The 22,204-nt window shown below is 40.3% G+C and overlaps 1 protein-coding gene and 1 long non-coding RNA gene across 2 annotated transcripts in view; one reads left to right on the forward strand and one right to left on the reverse strand.

Moving 5' to 3' along the window:
• The window catches only part of LOC139592133 (uncharacterized), a 343,580-nt gene extending 328,654 nt beyond the window's left edge, over positions 1-14,926 (forward strand). The window contains exons 7-8 of the long non-coding RNA XR_011679906.1: positions 11,084-11,265; positions 14,454-14,926. This is a non-coding gene — a long non-coding RNA (uncharacterized lncRNA). The remainder of the gene's footprint in view (positions 1-11,083; positions 11,266-14,453) is intronic.
• TECRL (trans-2,3-enoyl-CoA reductase like) overlaps positions 1-21,587 on the reverse strand; it is a 58,921-nt gene extending 37,334 nt beyond the window's left edge. The window contains exons 1-2 of the mRNA XM_071431612.1: positions 21,317-21,587; positions 7,960-8,011 (exon numbers count right to left, since the gene is read on the reverse strand). Coding sequence (XP_071287713.1) covers positions 7,960-8,011; positions 21,317-21,550 — 286 coding nt within the window. The 5' untranslated portion in view covers positions 21,551-21,587. The remainder of the gene's footprint in view (positions 1-7,959; positions 8,012-21,316) is intronic.
• Between the last annotated feature and the right edge of the window lie 617 nt (positions 21,588-22,204).

Genomic DNA, 22,204 nt, shown 5'->3' on the forward strand with positions numbered 1-22,204 from the left:
AAGGAGATTCACTTCCTCTCCTGTTAGCCAGTGCCTGTTGGCTGTGTTTCACAAGAATTCCTGGGACATTTCATACACATCCATTCCAAGCAGCTCTTTGTGAGGGAAGCTGTTGGACCTTTCACTAAAGCCACGTGCCAGCTTAGGTGTTCAAAAGTGCAGGGACTCCTGTGAAAAACCTGATGTAGATGCAGAGCACATCTACAGCCTCGGGTGACCCTGACCCTGCCTTAATCAACAGATATCTCTCTTATTAATGGACATGAGATTCTTTTTACACTGATGAAGGCCCACTGGGACTTTTAGCATCCTGAATCCCTTGAATGAACATGAAGCCCACGAGTCTGCTGGTGAACATCAGGTTAACACTGGAAATGAGTCTGTTCTTCAGACAAAAAACATTAATATCTGAGTTTAAATTGATGTAGGAGCAGTTTTAAACCCAAAACTACTTTGGCATCTTCTGTTAACAGTTGGGTAGGCTTTAATTCCTCAAGACTGGATGTTCCTGGGGCCTGGATTACTTCTATAGGGCCTCCTATTGTAATTTTTCAGTTGCACCATAGGCACTAATATAAGACACATTGTAAATAATAACAGGCAATTCTGGTAAACAAATTTGAAAACAAGTTTTCATCTAGATCTGTCAATTAAATTTACTGTAAAATCAAGAAAAGCAAAGAATCTAGCTATGAAATTTCCTTCCCTTAATGAGGCATTTAAATAGCATCTCACATTTGTTCTCCAATTGTTTACATAGGATGTCATTTGTGATGCATTGTTGGAGCCCTGTAAATCTCAGCTGGGAACAATATCCCAGGGAGCAGAGGGGGACAGTTCTGCTTCAAGCTACATCTCAATAGATTTTCTGCCTTTTCTTTTATTATGTTATTCATCTGAAATGATATCTGTAATCCTGCTAATGAAATGCAATAACATCAGATGCAGCAGCTGTCAGAAAAAAAAAAAAGAGAAATAATGTGAATTTTCATTAAACTTCTTGATTTGATCTTCACTTTTTCCATTGCTGATTATTTCTGGTTTTCTGAAGGTCATCTGTTTTCTATAAAGCTTTAATGAATCCTGGCTTTTGTGTTTTAGACACCTTACTCCCTCTGGTTCAATAGGTCATTAAACATATATTTAAGTCTTTCTTTGTCCCAAGTGTTTCTTATGGGATCACAGCCAAAATAGACAAAAGATCCCAAGGTGGATGAAAGGCAGGTTAATTATTCTTATTTTATAGATGAGAAAATGAAGCTTAAAAGGAAGAAAGTGTCTAGCACACAACTCACCCCTGTCAATAGCATGACTTCTATTGGTCAAGTCTTAAAGACCTAAGTCTTAAACATCACATTTATTTCAGTGTTAATCAGGAGACTTCAAAAGTCCCAGGGGGCCTTCTGGCTTTTATGATTCGCTTTTGAAGACCAGAATACTTTAAACATCTGTCTCTGAAAGTCTTGTTAAAAATTCCATGTGCCCTGCTTCTAAATCAGCTTGGTGAGCCAAACGTCCACCATAGTTTCCGAATTCAATAATAAAATGTTTTTGCAACTGTGTATGTATTTCAGAAAGCAAAACATCATGGATACCTGGTCAGATGCTTTTCAGACTGCTGCATTATCTCTTCCTCCACAACTTATAATGAGATTCAAGTGCTCAGCAGAGAAATGAGCTGCAGATGCCTGGTCTGGTGCTCACTCTCACTGTTCTTATCTCAGCAGCCCAGCTAGAAACGTCCAAATACAAAATCTGGGCCTTAGCAGTGCCAAGAGACATGAGTTGGGCTTGAATGGGAGGCTTATGACCACAGCTCAGGATGCACAATAGTGTCTGTGAAATGCACAGAATCTTCTGGAGGGTGTATGCCATGGGCTCCATGCATTGTCTGTTCCCTTTTGGAACAATTCTAGAATAATTTTCTCTGAAATTCCAGCACAGAATGGGGTGTGGGGTGTGTGGTGCCTAAGTATAAGGTAAACCTTCATTCACTCAGAAGATTAAAATCATGAGGTTAACTCAGTTTGGCTTCTCCTTTCTTTTAACAGTGTTAGGTCAATGATGCCATTCTCATTTCCTGACTGGCTGTTGCAAAGGAGTGAAAAAAATTCCCATTCAATTCAATTATTTTGACAGCCAAGCCATCAATTCAGGTCACACGAATCTGTATCAGCAGACAGACTCCTGTATTTTATATAGAGAGATTTGCACAGATATGTCACAAATAAGCTGAGAGGGGGTCATCCTCCTGATGCTTCTCCCTGCACAGGATAGAAATGAAGCTACTGGACAGGCTGGTTTTGTGACTAAAGCCTCATCCTGAGGCAAGAACTCTGATAGTGCTGTACAGGCAGGAAGCAATTTACTCATGGGTGAGATCTCTGATTGTGAGCTGGGAAGGAAGAGGCTAGCAACAAGTTTGAGTTTTGTGGCAGGAGCTGTTGCTCACTTTGTGCTTAGAGCTGGGAAGCAAAAAGTAAAGAATTTCAGAAGATACAAGCCTCACTGTGGCAGTAACAAGAAATTCAAGGAGCTTCTAATAAACTGGGTTGTATTGACAGGCATAGAGAAGTAAAAAGATCTTAGAATTGTGTCATTTGAGGGATACTGAAATTCATCAGGAGCTGGCATCCTATTGATCTCTGCTGTGTGACTAAGACAAAAGAAAAATAAATTATAAATGTAGGATGAAATAAATAGCATGTTTCCTCCTAATCTAGTAATTTCCATTTACAAAGTCAACACAGATGAATGAGCAATTTACACTGATGAAATCACTGTCCTTCTTAGGGCCCATTTGTAATAACTGCCCATCCCCTGCCATTTGCCTTAGTTGTGTGGTTTCCAATTGAGCTGTTATGAATGCAGAGAGGGGAGAATTTATGGAAAACAATAGCTGGATGTGACTGCCAACCCAATGTGCTCTGAGAATCCATACTGGGGACGTAATGCTGGGGCCTCTGAGCTCTGCAATCAGACACTGCACATCAGGATATTATCTGTCCTTTGGAAAACTCCTTCATATATGGATTCTGGGCTAGTGTGAGCTACTTAGGACACAATCAGGGAGGAAGGAGTTTGAGATCTGATAAAAGCTATAGACTTTGTAGCTGCCTTTCTGTCCAGGGAGTGCGTCCAGCTCAAGGCAACTCATGGTGGGATCAGATCATTGCCCTCTTTCAAACATTTTGGCTTTCTCAAAGCCTGATCTCCTAATATAGTACAGAAGAAAGATCCCTCTGGAAGGCTCTGTGCCCTAGATAGAACTTATTTGGGTCTCTTTGGTTTGTGAAACACATGGCTGATTGACAGGCCAAGACTATGAAGTCAACTTTGCTGAGCCATAAATAGCATAATTCAGCTTCTCTGAGTCCCCAGCAGATGTATTCATCAGGCACATGAGTCTCTCCAGGCATCAAAATTGACAGATTTCATTAACTTTCTGCAACCTGAGAATCCAGCTGTAATAGGCAGTGTGGAGGAATCAGAGGAAGTGCAGGTTCTCAGCAAGACTGTGTTATCAGACAGTCCTGATTATACAGAGCCGGTAGGCAAGGACTGGCTTAGCAGTCACTGCTCTCCCTGGTACTGTTCTTAATGACTAATCCCCACAGCATCCTCCCTCACCTCTCTGAGCCTTGCAGTTTAACATCACAGCCAGCCTCCAGAAGGGAATTACGGGATGCAGTACAGCCATCCTTTCCAGCAACAGCTCTGCATCTCTCTCTTGTGTGTCAGCACAGGCCTGGCAAAATCCAGTTGTTTCTGGTGCCCTTGCTATTGAAATCCTGCTACTAGGTGCACCTGACTGCTCAGGTCTCATGAAAACCAGAAAAGTTGCACATTCAGGGCATGAAAACCCTTAGCAGCCTTTTTAGAAAGGAGGAAAGAAAGAGGACTTCCTCCACTAAAGAGCTATTTTTACTACTTCTTGTGCCTTGACCTGTGCTCACAAAGCCTGCCTTGTGGTTTTTAAGTAATGAGAGATTCTCCTCCTTGCTCTTCACCCTGTCAGCTCGACTTCCCCTGCTCTGTGTTTTGAAGATCTGTTTCAGGGTTCTAGGTGAACGAGGACCTGTTGATTTTAAAATGCTGCTCTCCCTGCAGTTGCTGAGCACTGCCTGAGCTGAACACTACTGATGGGTGATGGGATCTGCAGGGCTGCCAGTTCTCCTGTGGCTTCTGGGACACATGCAGGATGAGAGCAGAAGGCAAAACCTGGCAGATGACTCCTAACACACTGCCCTGCTGTAAGAAGGAGGCTGAAAGGGAGATTGGTGCCATCATGAAGAAGGATTTACACTTCTTCCTTGTCCTCTCTCTAGAGAAAAACAACAGAGAATATTTCAGCAGCATTCCAGAGAACATGGCTCCCAGGATCATTATAGAAATACCTGTAAGGAGCAGTTATAAGATGGTATAGCAGGGTTCTAAAGTTTCATATTGTTCAGAAATTATGCTGTTTATTCTTGAGTGCCATCTACTGACAAATCCTGTCTTTATGATTTGCTTTCATTGATATTGCTTATTTTAAATGCCCTATATAACTTCTGTTAGCTTAGATGTTCCCTATTCCTTGAGCACTTTATTTCCCTCTGGGGACCAGGATGCCCTTGACATGATGTTATCTCTTGGACTTCCCTTTTTCCTTCCACCCATCACCAGGCTTCCTCCTTTCCCTGCCTGCTCCTTCTGCCTAAAGGGCAATTTCTGGCCTTCCCATGCTCACCCTTCTGGCTTGAAAATGTAGCTGCAGCTGTGCTGTCCTCCTTGAGCAGGAGGTTGCCTCTGTCAGTTTGTTACAGCACTGCTGAGATCTTATTTCCTCATTTCCTTTCAGTCCTTCCTCTTCTTTCAAGAGCTTTTTCAGCAACTTTCATGCAGTAACCTTGAAAATACTTAATGATCACTGACACCACTATATTATATATTATGTGTTCTAGGAGTATTTTATTTTAGTTATGTGATACTTGAATTAGCATTATTATTACAGTCTTTCATTTTCTATCTGTAAGATTTCCTCCCCCAGCAGTCCAATACATTTTGCAAAGATAAAAATAAATTAAAGGTGAAAAGTTATTGCCAAGGACAAGAGCTCAGGAAGTTTAGCCTACAAGATATTTCTTTCTCCATCAAAAACATAATCTGTATAGATAAAGAAAATGCCAGGTAGCTAACTCATTATAAGCAACTGAGAAAATGGGTCAAGAGACTTTTTTCTTATACACTCAGTTTTTGGCTTGGTTCCATCTCTGCCAGCTAGCCAAAGGAATGAGGAAAATTCTAGTAAAGTCTCCTAATGCATGGCACGGTGCCTCAGACAGCTCAGCACCACGGCCAGTGATACCCTGACACTCAGCTGCCACTCATCCTCAGGCAGAAAATATCAAGCTGTAAAAGTGTAGACATTTCTCCACAACAGGCTTATACTGTGGAACTCCTTCCCAGAGGATTTTGCTGAGGTCAAAACTGTAAGTAGGTTTAAAAAGGATTAGACAGATCCATGGTGGGCAGGTGTGATGTTTGCTATTAAGCATGACAGCCTGGCTCTAACATCTGTTCCAGAAAGCCCCTGTGGAGCTGATGGCTGGAGGGGGCTGCAGCAGGGAATCCGCTGTGCTGGGCTGACCCCAGTTGCTGCTGCCCATCCCTCCCGTGGGCAGTGGCTACAGCAGCCAGGGGATAATTAAAAACAGCTTCAATCTGGACAAAGCCTTTGAATTCCCATGAAAATAGCACTTTGTCTTAAATGGTTATTCTCCACTGAGATCCCTGAATCTCCAGCAATGAAGCTGGGATTGTTCCCCTGAACTCAATGCCACAAAAAGCACAAGGTTAGGCCTTCTGGGGGTTCTTTCAGTAGAGAGTTTTGCTAAAATGAGGGCTGAGGAATATTTCAGTATTTGTTCCTTAACTTCTAATCCATATTCTGCCTTTTGTGTAAACACACATCCAAACTAATATTTGACTAACTTAGAAACTGCTTATCAGTAAGATGGCAAGTGTCACTTGCATCCCATTTCTTTTATTTTAATGACTAACAGCTTGTGCTGCAATTCATAATTCAGTCTCTTTCCTCCTTTCTTGAATCAGGCTGCAAAACCTGATCAGTGACAGAGATGATTCTTGTGAAATTGCTGCACAGGGGTTCCTCTCACTGAAGGGCTGACAAGATACCAGCTGAGGAGAAAGCTTAATTGCATGGGTGATCAAAGGAGAATGTATGAAGCCAGGGAGACTGTAAGGGGGTGTGCGTAGGAGAGTGTTTTAATGAGAGATTATAGGGGAACATGTGAGTCTGGCACACACAGAATGACAGAAATGAATGCATGAGCCAGTACAAAATAGCACACTAACCAAAGGCATCCACAGATCAGCTTCAGCCCCTTCTCAGCCCTTGCCTAAGAGAACTGCATTCTATCAGCTGTCATCCCACTAACTACACAAAGAGAAAAAAGTGAAGGTTTGATCTTTGCAACTGGGAAAGGAGGAGCGGGGGGGAACCTCATGAGACAACAACATCCAGGCTGAACTGGAAAAGAGAGATCAAAGCAATGAGCTGAACTAAGAAGGGACACAGGACATTGATACGGTACTCCCGGGAATGGGATGAATTGATGTAAAAAATGAGAATTTAAAAAGCATTGAAGGCACTTGCCAGCCCTTCCATGTGCTGTAACACACTGCACAGACAGAGGTTTGGTTCATGATGTATACTGTGCTTTCTTGTATGCTTACTGTCTTACTTTATACTCAGCTCCACTCACATCACTGGGGGCACTTGAGCAGTAAGATGCCTCTTAATATCAAAACAGGTGCCATTAAAATGGCTTATGCACAATCTCACATCATTTTAGCACAAATCCATTAAAAACCTCATTACAGTTATATTGGCATAAACCTCTGTGCCAGTGTTCTCCAACTGATTTAAACTGCATCAATATAAACCCAGTTTCAATTGATTTAAGAGATTCTAGGCAGAAGTGCACTGCATTTGACAAACTAATGGGAGGACATACTCTTATTGAAATATTAAAACTTCTGCACTCGATCTTTTCATATTCAGCAGTGTGGCTTTTGAACTTTTGCCATTTTGTATTTTACAAGCCCTTACAGGGAGGGAAAATAAGTAACTTTGGAGCAGTCAGGTTAACAGCCTTTCGCTTCATCAGCTGAACCCGTGTGCAACCACAGATGCCTTAAGCTTTAGTGTTTTATAAAATTATAAGGACACAGGAGAAGCATAGTGCTTTTTTTACTTACCCTACTCTGAACTCAAGCATATTAGTGGCTGACAATCCTTTTTGTTTTTTCCCTGTAAAAGGCATCTAGCCTTTAGTTGAACACACCCCTTTTTTTGTAAAAATAATGAAAGCTCAGTATCTAAGATGCCACCCACTGGACCAGGTTGCTCAGTGCCCCATTCAACCTGGCCTTGAACCCTTCCAGGGACAGGACATCCACAGCTTCTCTGGGCAGCCTGTGCCAGAGCTTTGCCACCCTCACCAGAAAGAATTTCTTCTGTATATCTAACCTAAATCCAGATGTTATTTAATCACTCTGAGCTCACGTTCCCCACTACAGCAGCTTTCTGGTCCACATGGTCAGTTTATGGCCAGCTTGAAGCAGTCTATTGTTAATGAAGTTTATCCAATATAACACTGGGAGAAGAAATGCAGTACTGGCCTTGAAATGACACCATGTAATGTTAAAAACAAGATAAAAACTATTGCCCCTCATGTGCTGGCAGTGATAAATTATGCAGTTCTCTCCTTCCAGTCTCTCCCATCTGCAACAGCTACAATAGAACCTTAGTTCAAACACAGTTCTTATTGAGCTCTGGAGCTGTCAGGCCAGTCTCAGCTTTTGTATGAGATTCCTGAAAAATAAATTTGACCATTTCTCTAAGCAAAAGGCTTCTAACCATGTCTCCAGCCTGGTAACCATAGTACTTACATGCTTTGTGAAATTTGTGTTTCACATCAAGAACGGTAGATGCTGGAGGTACCTGGAAAAGAAAGCAAAATACATGCAGATTAATTATTCTTTCTTCTTCAATTTGGGGTCCCTTCTCCACCCCTCCAATGAAGAGATGCTTAAATTTGTCTGCAAGTCCTTCAGGCTAAAATGAAAATATCAGCAAATTTGTTTTCACAGGTTGGTATGTTATTAAGGATTGTTGAAATTTGAATTGTTCATCATCTGGACCACCTCTGCTTGGTTGATGGAGGGGTAAAATCACAAGAGTCAAGAGGAAAAGCTGCTGGCCCTGCTTGATGCAGCAATTGCCTCCTAGATCAAACCAGTGGGAAAACTTTAGGGTTCAGCTTTAAAGTTAGGTTCAAGCATGCTGAGGTCCATGTCCTGGAGACATGAAAGGGTTCTCTGGAGGGGGCAGTAGCAAAAGTGGTAGGTTCTGTCCTTTCTGCCTGAAATGAGTTTGCTTCTGCATGCTTTTTGTTCATGTGCACTGAAGCAAATCAGGTATCACAGCTTTAGAGGGCAGTCCTGGAGGCTTTTTAGGCTCTATTTTATTATGTATATTGATTTCTTAATATACTTTGTTCAAATTACCTGAGAAACACATTTAGAATTTACTAGAGCAAAATACTTGGATTTGCCTTTGTTTACAAGGAAAGGCAGTGGGACTCTTGAGGAAGTAGCATGTTGAGCTACTTATTAGTGGATTGTGACAATAACCATGCAAGCAAATAGAGAAGAACAAAAGAAATTCTCTTAGTAGAGATCATTTAGCACCTTAATATAGGCTGTTTTGTTGAAAAGACTGTTTGGAGAAATACTGATGCAACAAAATAAAATTGCTGACTCTAAAGCAACAAATCAGTGCAGAAACAAAAGTTTACTCTTATGTAATTTGACACCCCACACAAATATACAGTGTATGTGCTTTTAGTACTTATGAGTAACCCAACTTGCTTCCACTAATATGAACAGGCAGAGAGCTCAATACAGATTTCAGTGATCTAAAGATGTAAAATGAGACCTGTGCTAAGAGGTAGTAAAGTACAGATCTTTTCTAAGTTTTATCTTGGGTTTAGATGAGAACACTTTATTTTCCACACTTAGAGAGGGTTTCAGTGGGCATTTACAGAAACTGCTGTAAATGAAACTCCACTTGAACCCTGACTTTTCTCTCTGATGTGGCTGCTAAGCAATGCCAGCTCCACCCAAATCAAGGCCTAGACTCCTTGAAACCAAGGATTACCCTTTTTCCCTGTCCCCAACACCCATGTTGTCCCAAACCATGCTGAACTGTACTAGGCCAGGCAAGAGACACTGCCATTGGAGACCCTTTTCTTCCTAGCTACAGGAAACAATAGAAGAACCCATTTTATCTTTCTTTGTCGGAAAGAAAATATTTTATCTGTGTTTTTTGCACTTGAGCCATGCAATACCCAGTAGAACAGCACATCTCCCATAGTCTCTGTGTATTTTTCCTATCAGGTGTGCAACATCTGTGCACTTGGGGGTGTTATGTTCTCGAGACCTCTAAAAATGTCTGAAATTGCTTTCTCACACTCTGTAATCTCACACCTGTGAGGCCTGGAGCCCAGAATCCACCAGGTATGGGTGCAAGCTGTTAGCTGGCAACACCTATTCAGCATACAAGCCTGCAGGCCAAAATCTGTCATGTGTCCCAGCACGGGGCAGATGTGCAGGTACTCAGGGCTGGCACTGCCAGCTGAAGAACAGGGATGGTTTTTTCCAGTTTGATAGAGGATGAGCTGGCTTTCTAAATGCAGTATAAGCCACATTGCTGCAGGGCCTGCATCCCTACAGATCAACACCTCACTATGGCGGGTTCTGGGACAGAGTAGCTAGGGCCAACCCATGCTCTGGAGAGCTGATCAACCCATTTAGATGAAGAAAGCTGAAAAACTGTAAAGCTTAGCACGCTTAAAGAGCAGTGCTTGCTCAAAACAGAGGCAGGTCTCCATCTCCAGCTCTCCTGAGTATGTTTTGACTTCAGGGCAGAGCTGTCCTCAATCTGTTCAAAATGTCTAGCCGAGCCCTTATTAGCAGCTCTACCTTTACATCCCTCTTCCTTTTTTCATCCTGAGACAATCAGTCCTTTCTGCCCCCCAAATCCTGCTGTGGCAGCAATGGAGTTCACATCACCTAATTTCAGCTATTTAAAAAATGAATCCAAGTTCACGTTTTAGGTCCACTTGTGGAACCACCCACATGCCTCAGGTGTTTAGAAGCTACCAAGAGCTTGCAGTGTCCTGCTGCAGCCCAGAAGCAGGTGAGTGTGCCCCTGGGGGATGAAAAGCAGCGCCACACAGCACTCCCAGCTGGAAGGGCCATGCCCTGCACATCCCTGAGCGAGGCAGAGCTCATTAGCAGGACACTGCTGTGCCTGGCCACTTCCAAGCTGCTTTGGGCCAGAGCTGCTTTAAGCCCTGCCAGCCCATGGCCAGAGATGTGCTGGGCTGGCAAGTTGAGGTCTGGCAGTTCTGCTCGGCTCCACACAGGCTGCAGGGATCCTGGGAAGGCATGGAGCTCCCATCCAGCCAGGAGGGCAGCAGGACACTTGTTTTATATGAGCCAGCTGCCTTCCAAAAGGACCCTTCCACTCAAGACAAACTACACAGGTCGCCAGCTGAAAAGTAACACAAGTACTTTCCCCCTTCAGAATGGGCTGTGACACAGAAGAATGGCAGTGTCCTTTCCCAGGCAGACTAATGAGGTTAGAGCCACAAAAGAATGAAATACATTTTTTTATGATCTTGATAATTCTGTGTCCTTTTCTAAAGACCTCATAAAACAACCAGTGAAGTTATAGTTTCCAGTATTGATCAAGGAGAAGATGGATGCTGAGACACCAGCTTACTACTAAGAGTGTCCTCTTCGTAGACCATTAATTATCTTTTGTTCTTTTCATTGTACATCAATACAAGGTAAGGGGTTGTAAGGACTGGGAAAGCATCTCCTCTTATTACCCTTTGTGCTAACTGAATACAACACCCTGGAATATTTCACTGTAATTATTAGTCTTACTCTCATTCTTTTGAATCATGTCTGAAAGTGTTATAACCCTTTCTTTCCTCTATTTCAGCAGTTTACAAATATGCAAAGGCAAAGCAGAGTGAGAGACCACCCTTAGTTTGTTTAAAGCAAGATGGATTTCTGCTCTTATTTCGTATGTATCTTCTACAATCTGATGGTCAAGCCAAGCTTTTTCCTACAACTTCTTCACTTGTGGTCTAACATCTGATTTAAAGTGTAGTCAACTTTCCAGTAAGTGACTATATCACGTGTAACATTCAAGATTACTTTCTTTTGAAAAAAACGTTATGAATAAATACATATTTTACAGCTATGGATTGCAGTCATTACACTTTTCATTCAGAAAAATATTATTTCAAAATGTCAAATCCTGATTTTCCTGTACTTTCACAGCCAGAAAACTTTTCCATTTGAAGCAAATGAAAGTAAACTTTTCATTTACAGGAATTCAAGAATTAAAGGACCTTCTGGGTCATCCATACCAGTTCTAGTCTTCCTTCAGACATCAATGCACAAAGCGTCACATTTCTTTTTAAGATTTAAAATACCATGTTAGTATTTTATACTAGGACTGAGGAAGAGCAATAAGTGGAAGATATTAAGGGAAGTTAACAGTGCCTTTTGTGAGTGCAAGGTAATCAGATAGTTATCCACTTTCATACCTCTATCACATTTGTAAGTCAAAGAATTATGCCAAGTCTGGTGATTTGTATGTAATTGCATCACACAGTTCTTGCACTAAAGAATTATTGTAGGGGTCAGAGGTCAGCAGAATATCAATAAGAATTTGAGTAATACAATTTCAGAAAAAAAATAATCTTTCATTCAACATTTCTCCCTGAATACCTTTTTCTCTTTGTGACATGTCAGTACCACTGCACTGCTGAGTCTCGCCTACTTTGTAACAGGCATTTTCCATAATTGCAGAAATTCAGAAATTCTGCCACTCCAGTTGCTCATTAACCACTGCCCCATCTTCAGCCAGAGTAAATTTGTTCAAAAGGGTGACATCAGTTTATTGCAGCTGAGGATCTGGCTGCAAGACAGTTAACCAGCTAATGGGAAAGCCAGGTTATTTCCAAATTCAGCACTCAACAAATACTTCATCATTACTGCTTTTGCACCCTGTCCTTGCTTTGGGACCATGCTGTATTATAAAAAACCAGCAGCATTCCACAGAAAGTTAATTAGAAAAATACCTGTTCTAGCTGATCTGTGTGTTTTGTGAATTTGACATCTAGATCAGATTTGCTCTTTCTTATTATCAGTTTTCAGAGTCAGAATTAAAAATTGGGCACTGTTTTGCTTTAAGCTTTCCCAGTGTGTCCCACACAGCTCTCTTGGTGAACCAGTGTGCTGGTCATGCCCAAGGAGATATAAATAAATGAGCTCACCATGGAAATGACGTAGAGGTACCTACATATAGACAAGTGCTGTCAGCAGCTACACAAAGGCTTTATCTAGAATCCAGTATTTTACTCAGCAGGCTGCAGAGAAGTGGCTACCAAAGAGCTGGCTCTGGCCTCAGCCCAGCCCTTCCAGAAGCAGGAGATATTCCGAATTACGGCTTGGGCTGAGGTGGTTTCCAGCACACGGACGTCAGCAGAGGCTGTCTCACTGAGCAATCTTCCAGATTATTTATTATCTGGTCACATGAACCTTGGCATATGAGATAATCTGACTGACTAATATTTCCAGTGATTATGGGCCAAATTAGCTAAGAATACACAGAGCCACATGCTTGCTGCGTGCAGTCGTATCAATTTACACCAGCCAAGTTTGTCTCTAAAGATGATTAATTGTTTTTGTGCTGCTAGCTGGGTATTTCTATTTAAAAAAAAAAAAAAAATTCCTCTCTCTTTGCAAGAAATTGCCTGAAAGTGTCAGACACCAAAAAGAGCTTTTTTTCTCTCTCTGCTAAAGATGAGAGTGGAAGTACACAGAATGTGATTCATTAGCAGAGAGAAGGTGTGCAGAATTCAACATGCACACCTATTTCTGAGCAAATCTGACTAGATTGGTACATCCCCATGCCCTGTGAGCTTTTATTAAGGGGAGCTGAGTAAGGTTACTGCTCACCTCAGCAGCTGAACAGCAGAACCTGTCAGGAAGCCTCTGTCACAACGCTTTTTTTAACCAGGGAAATAGAATTTTTCTGGCAAAACCCTGGATGTGTAAATTTGTGTTGACTTCAAATGTTAAAAATTGAATAGAAATTTATAAAAAAATCTGCTTCTGGCCCATGTTGTAAAATCATTTTTTTGTGTTATATTCATTATTTTTTATTTCTCATCTGTATAGAACTTTCATTATTTCTGCATTATTTTATGACACATCTATCATGATAGTGCAAATAACATAACACATGGCTCTCATGTCATTGAAAATAATCCAATAGGAAATAATATGCAAAGAAATGCACTATTAAGTTGTAAAATAAATTGAACTTGAAATATTTATTGTGTCATAACAGATGGAAATATTTCAAAACTAATTTGTAATGTAATCTTTCCCAAATTCTACCTCATCAAAAATTCAAGAGTCATTTTTTTCCACTGTCATTTTCAAAGAAAACAACATTTGGGATATGCACTTAAAAACAAAATAGTTGACAAAAATAAAATAATATAAACAATGAATAATAAAATAAACTTTTAAAAATTATAATATTTTATTAGAAATAAATATAGTGCTGTTTTATTGAACAAAGTATAAATAATAAAGAATAATAAGCAGTAATTTTGGTCCATATTTCTCAGGAAGAAAGTGAGGCTCAGGGTGGTGTTTATGTTTTTTGTTGGGATTTTGATTGCCAGTTCTAGCACACATAAAGCATATGGCTGAGATGTGGAACCTCTGAATTTGTCTTCCCTTTTCTATCAAATAGCTGTATAGGTTTTTATTTGCTTTTTTATATCTACACACACTGCTAAAACTAAAAATCAAGAAGTGCACCCAAGAAACTCAACCAGTATTTATCACAAAATTGTCACTATCTATTTTGGGGACTGCATGAAGTAAAAAAAAAGATCAACCAAGTCAAAAGAAAATTCACAGAAGACTATATTTTGACAAAACAAGTGATTCTGTGGGTAGGAGGGGTAACAAAGCAGGTCCATGGAAGGAGTTGGAAGCTGATAAGAAGCAGGAAGGAATGGGAAGTGAGGGTGATATATGAGAACAGCCAGGCAGCATCAGGTCTGTTAGAAAATCCAAGTACTTTTCATTATTCAATACCAAGTGCTTGCTGTTCTTCTGGTAGAGGTCCTCTGATTGCCACAATTTGTTCTTTTGAAGCACAAGAAATGTAGCTGCTAAGGAATAAAACCTCACATTTTAAGGACTTTTTTAAATCCAAAATTGCTTAAACACAGGCAGATACAAAAATAGCATTAACATGTACTGCTGGGTATTTACAGATCCATGACTGCATGGCTCAGGTGCTCTGTGAAGAATCACACACTGGATTTCAGAAAGAACCTGAAGCATGTTCTGATGGAGCAATAAATCATTTGCAGGAGTATTTTAATGCTAATAATGCCTATAAGAGATGCCATTATGCACCTAGCTTTCCATCATGGGCTGTGCTGTTAACTATTAGACTAATAAAACACCTACTGCTCCCTATGGACTTGTCTTGCTCCAGTACCTTTATAATTTGCAATAATCTCTGAATTATCTCTGATGCAATAAGGCAAATGTGTGGCTGGGGTAAAATGTCATAACTTTGGTGGGAAAGAGGACATTTCCACACTGGCTGGGAATCTGTCTCCACAGATGCAGTTTTAGCAATCTTCACTGCTCTGGTGGCATAGCTGGCTTTTGCTGCTGGCCAGAATGTTCAGGAAGAGTTGGAGCACCACCAGTGTCTCACAAATTCACTCTTGTTTTGCTCAACTTTGAATGTAACTTTAATTTTTTGAATATTTATTATATTTGCTTCTTCATTTCTTCCCCCAGGCTTAGACTTTTTTATCTAAAATAAAAGATGTATAAAATCTGTCATTTAAAGGCACTTCTAAGCTTTGATTGGTATCAGCTGAAGCATTAGTCATCTGTTGCAGCTTCTGTAATTCTTTAAATTATCCCTTTGCAAATGCTAAATGCCCTAAAGTTACCAGCTTCTCCCCTCCCTAGTCTCTCTCTTGTAGAAAAATCAAAGGCCATTTCTCCAGGTATTCCATTTAAAAAGCCATCTCCCAGCAAGCAAAAAGTAATATGTATAGTTGCCTCTTTTCATCTGAAGCCATCCATAGCTATATTGACATTAAAATTATGTGAATTTCTAGCAGAGCAGGAAGAAATAACTGTCATGCACTGCTACAACAGAATTTGAATATGTTTACCTACTTTACCAAGTGTAAGTAATAACTGAGGAAAAAAATACTACTGTCATCACTTCCAGCACTGTGGGCTGGGCATAAGAGTCACAGCTTACAGACAAGAAAAGTCACATATTTTATAAATGTATTTTTTTCTCAGTACCCCCCAGCAGGGGCCAGATCCCCGTTGTGCTGGATGCTGTGAAAATGTACAGTGAAAGACACAAGACACCATGAAATCCTCCTTCCAAAAGGAAGTAAAAAAAAAAAAAGAGGATTTCCACAGCAATAAGCCTACATCCAGCTGGGTTTGTGTCTGTGTTTCTTCAGCCATTTTGCTGTGGGAATTGCTGCTATGTGGGACTCAGCATCCATGTCTCACTATGGAAGCCCCCTACTTTGACACAGCTGGTTATTCAGCCCCTTTTGGCATCTCTGGCATCAGAGGTGGCACACCATTAATGATAGATTGCTTTAATGAGAAAAATTATGATAAAAATCCTCAGCATGAAATGAGACCACTGTGGATGGTCACAGGTTCTGCTCGCTCTCTGCAGAGAAGAATATACACTCATCTGAAGTGAAATATTAGAAGTGAAAGATTTAGCAGGGGGAATACTTAAAATGGCCATGAAAATATTAATCTCTTTCCTGGGAAAGGACCTCTTTCCATTGCTTGCCTAGAATGAGGCTAATGGGAAGAACCTGGCATTAGAGGCAATGTTCTGGTACTGCAGAGACTTCCTTTGCAGAGTTTCATTGCCTGCTTTAATGACTGCACTCGCTCACCTAAAATGAATGTGGTATGTCTAACCTCCAAGCCATGATGTGAGGAGTTATTTTTATTTGCTCGAGCTGACTGTGCAAAAGAGATGACTGTTCTCCTCGGCTGCTCCCTTTCTGTGACAGAGCAGCAACCCACAGGCAAGAGTTAGAGATTTCTGATACCAGAGACAGCATTTCTGCATGCAAATGGCTTTGCTGATATGCCAGTGGAAATTCATTGCATTGTTAAGCCATAGCATGCAGGTACAAACACACTGCTGCTTCAGGTGCTTTCCAAACAAACAAACAAATCAAAACAAAACAGAAACAAACAAAAAGCTCATAACTCCTTCAGAGAAAAACAGGCCTTTCAGAGCAATCAAAATAAGCTCTAATTCATCTTTGGCAAAAGATGCAGTGATATACACACTGTAATATTTAACTGCAAGAAGTGTTGAGTATGTACAAGTGACTGGGTTGATGCATAGGCTTGTGTGCAAGGGCGTTTTAGTTCCCTAAAAATAACAATATTCCCATGACATTCATTGCAGGCATTGCACAGCAAACAATGCCTACAGCTCACAAACATACAGCTAGAAGTTCCTCCAGTGTGCACTGTGAGCCATAAATGTTCAATTATCACTAATTATCACTGGGTTTTACAAAGACATTTTGGTGGGAGGAGGCACTGGGTGGAGGACGGAGAGCTGGCTTAAGGAAGAGTAGGAAAGTAGCCTCCATTATCTTTGCGACACATCAAGGAAAGAGGCTCCTCCTGCACATCTGAAAGAAGCAAGATTTCTTCTGCAGGCCTTGGGAAGTGTTCTGAAAAGGAGGGTCACTGCACAGTAGCCAAAACCTGAGTTTGCACCTCTGTTTACAGCTTAACTTGCAAAATCGTACAGCACAAAACTACTGAGCTCTGAGGCTTTTGATGGGAAAAAGCTTTCTCTGCTGGTTTCTCCAGAGGTGATTTATTCTGTAAAAACTGTACTGTGTAACATTTCCTGCTTTAAAAGCAACTCATGCAAAGTTAATTACATTGCACTATGTTTGTGGGAAAATACATTTTACTACAAGTTAATTTGAAGAAAAAAATATTATACAATGAATGCTATAAAAGAAACAGTTATGAGTTACTTTAACAGCATTTGTAAATCAAATCACTGCACATCAATAACTTTAAAACCAACCTACATCAGGTTTTTGGAACAATGTATGAGGGAAACAGTTTTTGAGTAGCCATGTATTTTTCATAAGTTGTGGGTGGCAAAAAAATGTGGGTTATTTGTTAAAAAGTACAAAAAGGAATTGTTTTCTTTCATTTATAAGACTTGATGATTTTTGTGTGTTCTGCTGTTTTCTGTGGCTTTTTGGAAGCAATGCAGAAGCCAAAATCCTTAGACACTTTGTGATGCTATTTAATTGAAAATATTTCTTACAGGAAATCTTTAATTACATGCTTTTATCTTTACACAGAGATAGGAATTTCATCCATACAAATTAATAAATGGCGAGGAAAAAAGGGACTTTTGATTATCCAGGCTCACTGCTTTTTTACACTGGCCAAAGAAGAGATTTATTCCTTGCTAAATACTTCTTTCACTCATTGAGCAAGAAACATGTATGATTCATGTTTCAGCTACAGAATATCTTCACACAAATGCAGTATTGCTGTGCATGGTAAAGAGCTGGACATTGGCCCTCAACTCTTGCTTACCATTCCTTGACTCTAAAAATATGGGCCAAATTTCTTGGCTAAATTTTCCTAATTGTGGCTTTCAGGCACCAGCTCTTGTAAAGCCTCTGCCTTTGGCTGCTTGGGTAAGAGCCTTTCTGCTCAGAAACATCCTTTCTTGGATCTGCCTCTCTGGGGAGTGGGGAAAAAAGAAGGAAAACAAGGAAAACCCAGGATGGTGTCCTGCAAAGTGGCCCAGACACCTGAACTCTTGTCCTGCCATGGGCAGTGTGTGGAGCAGCAGGTTGGCTGTACACCGCCTCAGAACTTCAGTGCCTAGTCCCAACACACTTCCTCTGAGCATTTATATACTGTTTTTAAGGAAAGTTGTAGCCTAAGTTTAGATAACTTTCCCTACTTGGAGACTTCCCCTAGTCTGGGGACATTTTGTAGAATAACTGGGGAAAAAACAAAAACTGAAGCTGGTTTGTGATTCTTCCCCATCCTCCAAAATCAGAAGCCTCTTCTCCATGGCACATCACCTCAGAATTAGTTAGGAGCAAATCTGGGGGAAAAAAATCTCACACTGCTATTATTTCTCTTCTAAATTCTTTAAGTAGCTCACTGGAAAAGCTCGTGTGCACCAAACTACTTGCATAATGTCATATCCATAGCAGAGAAAGTCCCCATAGCAGGCTGACAATATTAAATAAAAGAAATTGCACTCCTATAAAGAATTTCATGTTCACAGCGTGCATGTGCAAAATAAACTGCCACTGTTGCTGACTTGTGTGAATTTAAGTTTTGCAAGATTAGGTAATTTTCCTCCAAACCCTGCTCCTGCAGGACATTACTATGAGACCAAAATGACTGGGATTTTTCTCTTCTTCTGCTTCCTTTCAGTATTTTGTCTGCCTTTCCTGGTTGTGGAAAACCCTGCAATAAGATGTGAGTGTGTTTTAAAGGCTTAAAAAACAAATATGTATTTATTCTGTTCCTTGAAGTTAAAGACGATCGAGAACTTATAATAACCACTTAATGTACATGACTGCTCCTTCCCAAAAGTATAAGATGGGTAAGAAAACTAAAGGAAATAATGCTATTTTTCCTTTCTTAAATGGATAATTAATTCAGAGAATTAATTGTGCCAGATTCAAAACTTTTGGATTGATGCCAACTGATTTCTCAAGATGACACAGTCAAACACACCTTTTATAAATTCCTAATACTGCACTGAGGACAGGAAAATATTTCTTCCTAAATGCCAGAACTAGTTAAATGTACCATAATTTTGCAGACTTTACAGAGCTCCCACTAATCTGAATGGGATTCACAGGCACATGCAAGGCTCTCAGAGAAACTCGACCTCTTGAAGAAGCTCCTGTTGTTTAACCACAGAGCCCTAAGCATTGAATCACTCTGCCTGAGTTTCTGTTGGGTGGAGAAAGAAGGGATTCTTCTCTCTGCCATTATGATATAAATTTTCCCTTTAGATTTATTAACCTGAGAATATTATAAATGCATTTGCTAAATCATAATATTCTGAACCACTAGCAATATGCAATCAGAGTCTAAATACATGCATTTTAAAATCTATGGTTCCTATTCTCTCCTATTCTGGCAAGCGGTAATTACATGCAAACCCAAGAAATTAAGTTAATCATAACTATCTCACAAACAGGAAACAGGCATTAGAAGTGTCCTGTTGGGCCTGTACCAGTTATATTTAATTAAACAGAAAATTATGCATAATCCAGTACACTAGTCTCTTGTTTGCTCTAACAACCAACTAAAATTAAGTTCACCAATACTAACAAGTGTTCATGGAAGCAAGGAACTCAACTTCTGTAACTTCAGAGTTGACTTAGGGATTATCACAGCAAATAAAGTGACTTAAACAGCCAGGTGAATGAGCATTCAGAAACCAAATTCTTTAGGCAGTCTTGGAAATCTCAGCCTTGTACTATGCAACTCCTTGGTACTGTGCCAAAAATATTTTTTTAAAAAGCCCATACTGCTGGCCATGTAAATTGAACATATACATCTACATATACAACATATATTTCTGTTTCTGAGCAGAGACTTGCTACCCTGTGTGTATTTTACTCTGAATAAAGAGTACCTGGCAATCACCACTCATGTCTCTCTTTTCACCGCTACAGGAGCAGAGTCCGTGGTTTGGAGGAGGTGTAGAAAATCTTCAGGGTCAGAAAAACTCAGAATAAAGATTAAAACACAGGTCTGGTATCATCCCAGCAGCATGGAAGGATTCCTGAAACATGCATGGCTCTTTGCCTAATGCTGTTTCTGTACCATACTACTGCTGTACTATACTACTACACATATTTTAATGACATTATAGGAAAGCCCAAGATAAGAAACAGATTTGTCTTTCTTTTGATCAAAACCTAATTCTAAATGTATGTAGATAAGCTAACAACTGTGTAAATATCACTCAATAAAGTAGTGTGAACACTACCATCAAAATTGTTATTAATAGTCATCCTATTTGTTTGACCATTTTGTGCATGTTTCCTCTTTGGCTAGGTTAACAAAAAATAGCAGAAAATATTTTGCCCCATTGAGAATTAACAAATAAGACATTTACCTATAACTAGGGACAAAAATTGGAAAAACAACCTTTAAATTACCAAGAACACTGGAAATCTGGTAGTATTCCACCCTGCATATTTCAAAGGCATGAAATTAAACATCTGAAGCAAACTTATCTACCTGTTCCAGCTGTTGCCAATGAGGATAAGGGAATTTTTTTCTAGAAAAACAGTAAGTCCTAAAACTCCACTAATTTACTGAAAATTCCATAGGCTAAATAGATTAGGATTTCCATTTTCATGGCATGAAAGAGACCAACTCTTTCACTGAGGGACAATGAATCATGAAAACTGTGATGAAAATATTTATGAAGCATTTTAGCTGTTATTTATGAGTGCATGAACTTCCATCCTACCCAGTCCTCTCATCCTACTTATGCAATTTGGCTGTAGTTTATGGTTTTTTACTCACATTATTAAAACAAACCAAACTAAACAAAAATTCAAAACACTTATTTTAACTAAGACTCTTTGTTTAAGATGATTTTTTTTTAGGTCCAGTCTAATAAGCAGGGCACAGCTGAGTACATTTAGGTACCAGCAAGTACTCACAGCATTGCAGAGATGGTAGGCTTTACAAATGCATTAAAAATGAGTATCCATTCTGAAACAAATGTTTAAGTATCGTGCTCTGAAATAGACACTGTAAGTGTCAAGAGTCAGCCTAAGGACAGAACTTTGAGCCCACAGAGCTGCCAAGAGGTCTAAAACAAACTAGTGCAGGATTATTTGTAAAAATCCTGGAGAAGAACAGCCCAGGGTTCTGACTCACAAGGAATTCTTCGTGACTCCCAGAGAAAGGAATGAAAGTACTCTCACTACAGAATAAGACCACAGCACACTGAAAACAGAGCGGCACCATGTGAGCCAGGCACAGCCCCAGTGTGCTGGGATAGCACACTCACCTTGTCCACAATGCAGATCTGCTTCTTGCTTTGCACGTCAACAATCTCTACTTCAAAGTAGTTGATTTTTGAATGTTTGAGCGCCGGTGATGGTTTGATTTGGCCAGCAGAGAGCACCAGCTGGGACAGGTTGAAAAAGGAGCGTGAGTCATTGTGAGACATGGGCAGAGCTGCTCCATGGGCTGCGGGGTCCCGGCTGTGCTTGGGAGCACCGGGGCTCTGCCTCCTGAGCATGCTGTGCCCCAGCAGCAGCGATCCTCATATCAGCAGGGGACAGTTCCAGGGGAAAATGTTTCCTCCCTGCTGCAGTTAAATACAGCCACAGAGCGACCAGACACAAAAGGTCAAGTGGCATTCCATCTGAAGTGTGCTGGCTTATTTAGCAGGAGTGAAAACAATGGCTCTGTAATCCATGTCTATATTTAATCTGCTGGCGTGATGTCCTGTGTTGATGCTGCTGCTGCTGCTTTCTTATTTTCTTTTTTTTTTTTTTTCATTTTATTTAAACCAGCGTTTGAAACAAGACATCCTGAAATTCCCTATTAGCAGATATCAGATCCAGAGCCCCAGAGGAGCAACCACAAATGAATGTTGTAAATCCCACTGAGACAGATGTTTAAAATGTCCATGTGCACACACATGTATAGGTATAAATGTCACCTGTTCTAGAATAATCATCATCAGATGCCATCTATTCTAGAAATATCTACTAACTAAATAGCCTAAGTTCATCAGCAAAATTTAGGGAATACTTGCAAATATCTGCTTGGCTTTAGCACTACGGATTTTCTGGTATTTAATAGGGTGGAGCTTTCTTTACAGTTCTGCCAGGGAAAATCAACTGAAGGAATGGAAATTACAACCTTAAAGGCATTCATTCAGGGCTTG

The sequence above is a fragment of the Agelaius tricolor genome, unplaced genomic scaffold (genome assembly GCF_023055355.1).
Source record: "Agelaius tricolor isolate 1412-34295 unplaced genomic scaffold, bAgeTri1.0.p SCAF_8, whole genome shotgun sequence".
NCBI lineage: Eukaryota > Metazoa > Chordata > Aves > Passeriformes > Icteridae > Agelaius > Agelaius tricolor.